The 9,782-nt window shown below is 43.7% G+C and overlaps 2 protein-coding genes across 4 annotated transcripts; both read left to right on the plus strand.

Moving 5' to 3' along the window:
- The first annotated feature begins 1,522 nt into the window (after window positions 1–1,522).
- On the plus strand, window positions 1,523–4,976 carry LOC104817519 (zinc finger CCCH domain-containing protein 32). 2 transcript variants are annotated; one of them, XM_010546735.2, is made up of 7 exons: window positions 1,523–1,873; window positions 2,043–2,185; window positions 2,660–2,722; window positions 2,826–2,945; window positions 3,045–3,326; window positions 3,406–3,723; window positions 4,158–4,976. In XM_010546735.2, exons 1-7 carry the CDS (start codon window positions 1,780–1,782, stop codon window positions 4,545–4,547), a joined length of 1,410 nt encoding a protein of 469 aa, XP_010545037.1. In that variant the 5' UTR covers window positions 1,523–1,779; the 3' UTR covers window positions 4,548–4,976. The 2 variants fall into 2 exon arrangements, with proteins under 2 accessions (XP_010545037.1, XP_010545038.1); XM_010546736.2 differs by having other exon boundaries at window positions 2,061–2,185.
- A 1,477-nt stretch (window positions 4,977–6,453) lies between these two features.
- LOC104817520 (BTB/POZ domain-containing protein SETH6) lies at window positions 6,454–9,724 on the plus strand. 2 transcript variants are annotated; one of them, XM_010546737.1, is made up of 4 exons: window positions 6,706–6,895; window positions 7,119–7,185; window positions 7,265–8,467; window positions 8,935–9,724. In XM_010546737.1, exons 1-4 carry the CDS (start codon window positions 6,804–6,806, stop codon window positions 9,523–9,525), a joined length of 1,953 nt encoding a protein of 650 aa, XP_010545039.1. In that variant the 5' UTR covers window positions 6,706–6,803; the 3' UTR covers window positions 9,526–9,724. The 2 variants fall into 2 exon arrangements, with proteins under 2 accessions (XP_019058520.1, XP_010545039.1); XM_019202975.1 differs by having other exon boundaries at window positions 6,454–7,185.
- Window positions 9,725–9,782: the final 58 nt, after the last annotated feature.

A 9,782-nucleotide genomic window follows, 5' to 3' on the forward strand; every position in this document is an offset into this window, starting at 1 on the left:
CAATTTTCGGACATCGAACAATATCGGCGTGCCGTCGGTAAGTTAATCTATCTTACTCTCACACGTCCTGACATTTGTTACGCTGTGAACCAGGTAAGTCAATGGATGCATTCTCCCACGACTTGGCATTGGCGTATGGTGGAACGAATATTGAAATACCTAAAGGGCACACCGGCGCATGGACTTTGGATGCAACGGAACAACAATACTAGCATCTCGGCATATTGCGATGCCGATTGGGCCGGTGATCGGCATGATCGCAAATCCACAACGGGCTATTGCACATTTGTCGGTGGTAATATCGTCACATGGAAGAGTAAGAAGCAGCCCGTTGTCTCCCGCTCTAGCGCAGAAGCAGAATACCGCGCCATGGCGAATACCGCTTGTGAACTACTTTGGTTGAAAGGTCTTCTCCACGACATTGGCATTCAATCTTCGATTGCCATGCCTCTTCATTGCGATAATCAAGCCGCAATTCATATCTCTGCCAACTCCGTTTTTCACGAACGGACGAAGCATATTGAGGTTGATTGCCACTTCATTCGTGAAAAAATCGCTGCGGGTCTCATTCAGACAATTTTCACACCTAGCTCGGACCAACTCGCGGACATGTTCACCAAAGCACCTAGCTCTTGGAACCTGCAGCAGAGTCTCGGCAAGATCGGACTTGTTGGACTCCAACGTACGATCTTGAGGGGGAATGATAACACCCATGAAGAAGCTGATAACCAAGCCCGAGAAGCACCCAACATAAGCCCAATGTTAGAGAATGAAGTCCAACACAAAAGTCCAGCAGATCAGACGCATGACTGTGATGACGAAACTGGAAAGGATCTCAACAAAGAAGGAAATAATCAACTATAGCACAATTTGCCTTGATCACTAGCCGTTAGTATCTTGTAAATTTTCCTTTTACTTATATCTTTCCTTTTCTCAGCCTCTATAGTTTATGTGTATATATTTGCTGCAATATACTCTGTACAGAAGAAGAAGAAAAATAAGAACTCTGTTGTTCTCGTTTTCATCAGATTTGAACTTAGTGTTTCTGGGTCTTTTCATTCCATCACTAGAAAAACTTTCACGTTGAGTATTTAGATTCAAGAGTGACGAAAGGTGTCACTTCAACGCCGACAGTGGAGCCGTAGAAGATCTTTTTTCTGGTCATGTAATATTGGGAAAAAGCGTCGGGCTCCGGGACTTGGATTTTGTAGCGTAGAGAGAGAATTGACGGATTTGACCCCGTTCTCCGACCAGAACCGAATGAAGGTGCGAAGTGCGCGCGCTTTCTCCGTTCAAGGGCTTTTCGGTAATTTTGGGTATGCGATTTTCAAATAATTCCTGGGAAATTTAATTTTAATTCCCCTTTTGTAGGTGCTTTTATTTGGCGGGTACCTAGAGGCTAGAGACAAAAACAAAAAGATACAAACACCGTGAATAATTTAAAAAATTTTAATTCACTAAAAAAACAAAATGAAAACTAAAGAAGGGAAAAAGATAAAAGCTAAAAAGAGAAGCTTGAAAACCAGACTGTCCGGAATCTCAAGGGCGAGACGAGAGAGAGAGAGAGCGCGCTCTCGATCACTGTCGAAATACCTCTTTTCTCTCACCTTCGTTGGAATCTTGACTTCGATCGGTTTCTCCGACGTTTCTAGAACATTGCGGGATGGTTTACTGAATCCTCCGGCGTTCCACGTCCTTTGACATTTCGTCATTACTATTTTTTCAGCATAGTAGTTGAATTCGCTGTAGAAGAATCCCTAGAGAGGCTCGGTAGTTTCGATGGACGTGTACGGCCGCAGCCAGGCGATGAGTGGAGCTCAATCTGGTCAAGCACCCGAATGGAGCTCCGAAGGTGCCGACACGGGCCTCGAAGGTCGGTTTTTTGTTCTCCTGTTTTGAGCTCGGCTTCTGATTCGCATGCGCGTCGTTTTTCAGCAACTGTTGGGTTATTCTCCCTTAGGGTTTCTGAAATGCGCTTGCGGAATTAGGGTTTTGTTTGTGATTCCTTTTCCCCCACCTGGGTTTGTGTTGTCTAAGTACAGAATCGATGTGGCGATTAGGGTTGAGCAGTAGCGAGACGTACCCGGAGCGACCTGGAGCGCCTGACTGTGCGTACTACATGCGAACCGGCATCTGTGGATATGGAAGTAGGTGTCGTTACAATCATCCTCGAGACCGTGCTGTGGTAACTTCACTTTATCGTCGGCTATTTGTTGCTTTATTTCACGATTTTGGGTTCTGTTCATGTCGGAAAGTATCCAAAGAAGCATTGTGATGCTTATTTTCCGTAATGCGGATGCGTACTGGGTTATAGAATCTTGGATGCTAGAGAAAATGATGAGCTTTGCATGATTTTTTAAGTTTCCCCGTTGCGGATGATGTCTTTTCTTCCTGTCTTGGATTGCTCATCCTAATGGCAATGACAACGGGACAAAATAACACAAGGAACTCCTCTGGTTTTCACATGTGCTACCATTCGATTTTTGGCTTGTAATGTAGCTGGAATAAGCTTCGCGGTAGACATTATTGTACGCTGTGATCGATATACCTAGTTTTCGTAAAATCTCTCGCTGTGTTTCGTTTATTTTGCTGTCTGGAAACTTTCAGCTATTATTTACGACCTTTGATTATGAGGTTGTTTTTTCTTACCTCCATGTAGGTTGAGGCAGCTGTTAGAGCTACAGGAGAGTATCCTGAACGAGTAGGTGAACCCCCATGTCAGGTAACACTTTGAAGAAAGTTTACTCGTATTGGTTGTGCAATGGTTGTTAAAGGATTAAGAGACTTGTGAGTGTTATTGATCGTTTACTGGATCATATTTGCAGTTCTATTTGAAAACTGGAACCTGTAAATTTGGGGCGTCATGCAAATTCCACCATCCAAAAAATGCAGGTGGATCCATGAGCCAAGTTCCACTAAATATACATGGATACCCATTAAGAGAGGTAAGGGGGATTTCCTTTTTTTCTTCCTTCGTGTTCATTTTCTGATGTCCCTTTCATATATCTGCAAGCTTACTACTTTGTATATGGCAACTTTTGTAGGCCGAGAAAGAATGCTCCCACTATTTGAAAACAGGACAGTGCAAATTTGGTGTAACCTGTAAATTCCATCATCCCCAACCTGCTGGTACGACAACTCCAGCATCTACACCGCGGTTTTATCCATCGGTGCAATCTCCTATACCTGACCAGTATTCAGGCCCGTCCTCTAGTCTGAGAGTAGCAAGACCTCCTCTTTTACCTGGTTCATATATGCAAGGGGCTTACGGTCCCATGCTCTTAACCCCAGGGGTCGTTCCAATACCTGGCTGGAATCCTTACTCGGTACGTTGTAATCTTATCTTGCATTAGCATATCTGTCTACGTCGTTTCTCTTACATTGCATCAGTCACTGACGATGCAGGGACCAGTGAGTCCTGTTCTCTCTCCTGGTGCACAACATGCTGTTGGAGCAACTTCTTTGTATGGAGTCACGCAACTCTCTTCTTCCACGCCTTCGCTTGCTGGGGCTTATCCATCTTTGTCCTCTTCAACTGCCCCTTCTGTCGGTAGTCAGAAAGAACAAATCTTTCCTGAAAGACCTGGTGAACCTGAATGTCAGTACTATTTGAGAACCGGAGATTGTAAGTTTGGATTATCTTGTAAGTTCCATCATCGTCGAGATAGGATTCCACAAAGAGCAAACTGCATTCTCAGCCCAATTGGCCTCCCCTTGCGCCCGGTATGCCATCCATTTACCCTCTGTAAATTATGTGCGGAGGAACCAACACTTTAGGTATTTAGATTTTATGCTTAGTGTGTTCCGCCTTAAAAAGCATGATCTGCTCTATTCTATGTTCGCTTTCCTGCAAAAGCATCCTCCAAACGGTATACTTGTTACCTTTGTTACTGAAATCCAGCATCTAGCGGAACATTGTAGGGAAACGCTTTACTGACTCTTTTATGTGGTTGGCCATTTGATATCAAACTGATCTGCTTGCAGTTGGGAAGCAATAGGCTTTTAGTTGTAGCTGGAATAGCATGCACTGGTGATACTGATGGCTTTTGTGCTAAGTTATAGCTAAAGTAACTTGATGGCTTCAACTCTGATTAAGATGCTTTCTTTTGACGACAAGCTTTAATTTTTTTTATTCTTTGACTATGTCAAAATTATAGGGAGTCCAGCCATGCACATTTTACCTGCAAAACGGCTTCTGTAGGTTTGGATCCACATGCAAGTTTGATCATCCAATGGGAACCCTCAGATACAATCCATCGGCATCCTCTCTGGTCGATGCGCCAGTGGCTCCCTACCCAATGGGCTCTCTCCTCCTGGGTGCACTCCCCCCTTCGTCCTCATCCTCCGAACTCACCATATCTACCTCCCAGAAGGATGCCTATCTGACTGGTCTATCCCCTTCATCCAGCATCTCAGCCGGTTTGATTTTCTCCCAAAGCGGCCCTCTTCCATTTCCTGATCTTCAACTCTCAAGCCACACTGTCACTCCTCCATTAAGCAGCAGCAGAATCACAAGGCAAGGCCGTGAGATTCGGCGCTCATTTTGACCCAAACAGGAACACCAGTAGTCTGTCAAGCGCCTTGGACCGCCTTTTCAATTGTTATCCTCAGTATTCAAGGTTTGGTAAAAGTTTTTTTCTAGGACCTGACGGAGCTCGACGAAATGGCAACATACGGATGCATATACATATATATATTTGTATGAATGTATGTATGTATGCGCATAGGGAGAAAAGCGAAGGCTGTGTAAATGTATAGAGACAAGCAAGCTCTTCCTTGGTCGTCTTGTCCCACAATTGGACCATCGCTGCTGAAGGAAGCGATTACGTTAGTCGCAGTCTCTCTTTTTGTTTTTAGATCATTATTCTCTGTTTTTTTTTTTTTGTTTATTTATCTCATTTGATTTAAGGACGTACGTGTATGTTGGGTCTTTTGTTTGATTCTATGTGGTGGAAGCCGTGTTATGTTCCAAATCATGTAACCGTCTACCTGTCGAGCATTATGCATAATGAAATCTCTCGGAATCATAAAGTTCGGGAGATGGCTTCATCTTATGGGTGTGTATGTAACATAAATACATGTGGAGGATGGGCTTCCAAATATAATGTTTTAAAGCTTTCTAAAACCTGGGCTAGAGATGGTGGACCCGGGGCTTACTCAACAGCCGGACAGAGCTGATGATTGCGAGTGGAAAAGCAGAACAAAAGGTGAAGGGATGGAATGATGCCGACGATCCCAAGGGTCTCTCCATTTAAGCCCGTGGAAAAAAAAGGGGGGGAGACATTCGTGGGGCTCCTCTCGACGAGGGTGGGAAAATGTTCTTGCAGCACCTCATGAGAGCAAATCGCCCATCATTACTTGTTCATACAGAAGCAATCATGTGCCATTATTACCAACACACTCGCCGAGTTATGCCATTTCCTCTCTAACTCCGTATCTTTGTAGAAATTAGAATATTAATATTTGAACTCGTCAAAGTTTCCAAAATAAAACCTCATCTTTAATTTTTGTCTTTTAAAACCCAAACTTTGAAATTCATGTCTAAATAAACCTCAATTTTATAAACCATGTCAAATTTAACCTTTAATGCTGACGTGGCAAATCGAACGATGACACCTCATCTGTCACGTCCAAAATTGTCATGTCAGCATCCAGCGTTAAATTTGATATGGCTTATAAAATTCAGGTTTATTTAAATACGAATTTTAAAAGGCAAAAATTAATTGATGTTTTATTTTGAAATTTTTGATAAGTTCAGGTATTAATATTCTAATTTATTTTTATAAAATAATTAGAATAAAGAAGATTGGCAAATTATCTTTTTTTTTTTTACGTCACTTTTTTACATTTTGGGAAATTTGGTTTTAATTGAACACGTATATATAATTGAGGAGGAAGCACCATGTGTACAATGAGTAGGTTAGGCCAACCTTATTTTGAGTGTTATTAATAAGACACTGATAGATTTCTTCCTTAAGCCTTTTTTTTCTCTCAATTGTGAAAGAAAATATATTTTCTTAGGCACAATGAATGATTACAAACCAAAAAAAAAGTCCCCCGTCTTTAAAAAAAAAAAGAAACAAACGAGCAATGAAGGAAGCTTTAAACTTTTCACCGAAAAGCATAAGCAAAAAACAGCACACTTGACGACTTTTTTTTTTACCCTAATGACATGATTATTACTTTCCAATTAAACAAAGTATATACAATTAAAGTACTTGTCATGTTGCCATTAGTTTGACGTTGATTATTGTTCACCATTTCACTCAAAAACCGAGTTTTAACCTCTCTAGATTCAAAGCATTCCGTTTTTAGTGGGTAAATTATTTTTTGTAATATTTATATAGCTACATTTAGTTATCAATTTAACTTTGGATTAAAAAAAGGAATAAAAAAATTGGTTCTCAAAGCTTTTGGTAATTGAAATCCAAAGTCCCACCCCTCATATCTCTACTAAAAAAGACGTTAAATTCAAATTGGATTTGGTAATAGGAGGAGTACCACCACCTACCTTTACGAAGATTAGTGTCTTAAATCCTGGAGGAAAAGGCAAAAAGTTTGCTGATTTCAAATATAAAAACAACCCATCATTCCCCGCACTAATCCTGCATGAATTCATGTTTCCTTTCTCCTCACTCCATCGACTCATCCTTTCACATTTTGAAACAGAGAAAGAGAGATTTTGCAGCAGCTGACAAATTGGGAGATCTTTTTTTTGGCAAAGAAAGTGGTTTAAAGGCTTCTTCTTGCAGAACTTCTGAGTTACCCATTTTGCAGAAACCCCCTTTTTTTCGGTGGAAGAGATGGGTGTGGTTACTGTTCCTGAGTCTAAGCAAAGTGCTTCTGGGAAAAGAGCATTTCGTCCCAGTTCCGGTATCAGACACAGTCCTCAATGGTAAATGTCTTGTCTTTTCGTTTCCCTGTCCTGTCTCTTGTTCTCCTTCTCGGACATTTTGCTCTCCCTTCAGAACTCGAACCCAGAAAAAAAAAAAAGCTAATAAATTTCGGATTTTACCTGAAAAGGGTTCTCAAAAGATCACAACTTTCAAGTCTCTGGAGAAGATTTTCCTGGGAAATCTGGTGCTGAATTTTCCCGCTAATTTGCGTTTTTTTCCCAGGCCGGTGTCGGATGTTATCAGCGACTTAATCATCGAAGTCGGGTCTTCCAGCTTTTCCCTCCACAAGGTAACTCAAAAGCGAAGCCACCACAAAATTCCACTTGAACACGTGACTCAAAGTCTCATATATACAGTCTCTGTTTCAGTTTCCTCTGGTTTCGCGGAGCGGAAGAATCAGGAAACTTCTTCTGGAAACAAAAGACAGCAAGAACGCTCAGCGGCTGAGCCTGCCGTCTCTCCCCGGTGGCTCGGAGGCGTTCGAGCTCGCCGCCAAGTTCTGCTATGGCGTCACCGTAGATTTCACCTCCTCCAATATCGCAGCGGTCCGATGCGCGGCTCATTACTTGGACATGACGGAAGAGGTTTCGGAGAAGAACCTGGAAGCCAGAGCGGAGGCCTTCCTGAGAGATTCGATTTTCACAGATATCTCCAAATCGATCACTGTTCTTCACTCATGCGAGAGGCTTTTTCCCGTCGCCGAGGATATCACCCTTGTCGGCCGTCTCATAAACGCGATCGCCGTCAACGCTTGCAAAGAGCAGCTCGCGTCTGGCCTGCTGAAGCTCGACCAGAAGTTCGCGAGTGTCGGGAGATTAGCAGAGGCCGAGAGATCCTCTGATTGGTGGGGAAGGTCTCTCCCCATTCTCAAGCTCGATTTCTTCCAGCGAGTTCTCTCCGCCATGAAATCGAAAGGTCTGAATCAGGACATAATCAGCGAAATCCTCATGAGTTACGCCCGAAACTCCCTGCAGATCATCAGAGACCCGAATCTCGTGAAGGTGGGAAGCGCGATTATAGATTCAGATCAGCAGAAGAAACAACGAACCGTCCTCGAATCGATCGTGGGTCTGCTACCGACGCAGGCGAACAAGAGCTCGATCCCGATCTCGTTCCTCTCGAGCCTCTTGAAGACAGCGATCGGATCGAGCGCGTCGGTCTCCTGCAGATCGGATCTGGAGAGACGAATCAGCCACCAGCTCGACCAGGCGATTCTCGAGGACATCCTGATTCCGGCGAGCGGGTCACACGGGCACGGAGCCATGTACGACACGGACTCGGTGCAGAGGATCTTCTCCATGTTCCTGAACCTGGACGAGTGCGACTACGGTGACGACGACGGGGATTTGGTGGACGAGAGCGAGTTGGGTCTGTACGATTTCGAAGGAGCAGAGTCGCCGAAACAGAGCTCGATCCTGAAGGTGTCGAAGCTGATGGACAGTTTCTTGGCGGAGGTTGCTTTGGATTCGAACCTTCCGCCGGCGAAGTTCATAGCTCTCGCCGAGCTTCTCCCCGACCATGCCCGCCTCGTCTGCGACGCCCTCTACCGGGCCGTCGACATTTTCCTCAAGGTACACCCTTTTTTCCCCAGAGGTGAATTCGTCTAATCGGAACAGTTTTCCCAAAATTTTATTAAAAAATCCATTAAAATATTATAGAAATTATCAAAAAAACCCGGATTTCGAAATGGATTCCAATCAAATTAAAAGATGGATTTTTTAATTTTTTTGTCAGTTTATTGATTTAGAAGTCAAAGATCCGAAATTTATTTTGGTTTGTTGAAAATTTTGGATTTTTAGTTTAAAGCCCAAAACTTTATATGTGTTCTCATTCTGGAAAGTTAGACTCCTTGTCATTTTTCTAGGAAAACATGTAGCATACAGAGAAAGTAGCGAGAGCCTCTTTTAACTTTTGTCGGAAGAAAACATTTAACAAGTAGAAACGTTGATCATGAACACTGTCTGTTCGCTGTTATTCAGATCTAATATCTTAACATTCACTATATATATATATATATATATATATATGCATGGAATAGGTTCATCCTAATATGAAAGACTCGGAGCGTTACCGTCTCTGCAAGACGATAAACTGTCAGAAACTATCGCAAGACGCGAGCAGCCACGCCGCTCAGAACGAGAGGCTTCCCGTCCAGATCGCAGTCCAAGTACTCTTCTACGAGCAAACTCGGCTCAAGAACGCCATGAGCAGTAGCGGCAGGGGGAGCATCGCTGGTCAAAGCCAGTTCTTCTTCTTCCAGGGCCAGTTCCCCCACCGCTCGGCCAGCGGAGCCGCCAGCGGTGCCATCTCTCCTCGGGATAACTACGCATCGGTGAGGAGAGAGAACAGGGACCTGAGGCTGGAGGTGGCGAGGATGAGGATGAGACTGACCGAGCTCGAGAAGGATCACGTTTCCATGAAGAGAGAGTTTGTGAAGCCGAGCGGCGGCGGCCGTGGGAGGAACAGGCTGTTCAGGACGCTGACGAGAGGACTGAGCAAGTTGAACGCCATCGTTTTCAGGTTGAGAAGCAGCGAAAGCGTCGCCAATGGGAAGCACCATACGGAGGAGAAGACTAATTCAGAGAGAAGGTTCATGTTTCAGAAGAAGAGATGTCATTCCGTTTCTTGAGTTTGACACACAAAATGCTTCTTTCTGTGTAATTCTTGCCTCTTGCGTGTGAATAAATTGTAATATTTGAGTGTGCGTTTTGTACAACCTTGGTTAGTTTTTGGCCCACCACAGTCTTGTAAATAGTTTCCACTCCATTCTACATGTACTCTTTCGTGGTCTAAGTTCAAACCTGTTAATTCTCTCCCGTTTCTGTCTCTGCCGAGACCCGAACATCAAGTGTCAGCCTTTTCAGTTCCTGTTCCTCCACTGCAGGA

Source organism: Tarenaya hassleriana, unplaced genomic scaffold (genome assembly GCF_000463585.1).
Source record: "Tarenaya hassleriana unplaced genomic scaffold, ASM46358v1 Cleome27, whole genome shotgun sequence".
Lineage (NCBI taxonomy): Eukaryota > Viridiplantae > Streptophyta > Magnoliopsida > Brassicales > Cleomaceae > Tarenaya > Tarenaya hassleriana.

Excerpts from the sequence above, each read along its gene's own strand:
- LOC104817519 (XM_010546735.2), top strand. The coding sequence starts at position 1,780 with ATGGACGTGTACGGCCGCAGCCAGGCGATGAGTGGAGCTCAATCTGGT. Across the intron at positions 2,723-2,825 it reads TAGGTGAACCCCCATGTCAG|TTCTATTTGAAAACTGGAAC; the intron begins GTAACACTTTGA and ends TCATATTTGCAG. Across the intron at positions 3,724-4,157 it reads TTGGCCTCCCCTTGCGCCCG|GGAGTCCAGCCATGCACATT; the intron begins GTATGCCATCCA and ends TCAAAATTATAG.
- LOC104817520 (XM_019202975.1), top strand. The coding sequence starts at position 6,610 with ATGAATTCATGTTTCCTTTCTCCTCACTCCATCGACTCATCCTTTCAC. Across the intron at positions 7,186-7,264 it reads CCAGCTTTTCCCTCCACAAG|TTTCCTCTGGTTTCGCGGAG; the intron begins GTAACTCAAAAG and ends TCTCTGTTTCAG. Across the intron at positions 8,468-8,934 it reads CCGTCGACATTTTCCTCAAG|GTTCATCCTAATATGAAAGA; the intron begins GTACACCCTTTT and ends TGCATGGAATAG.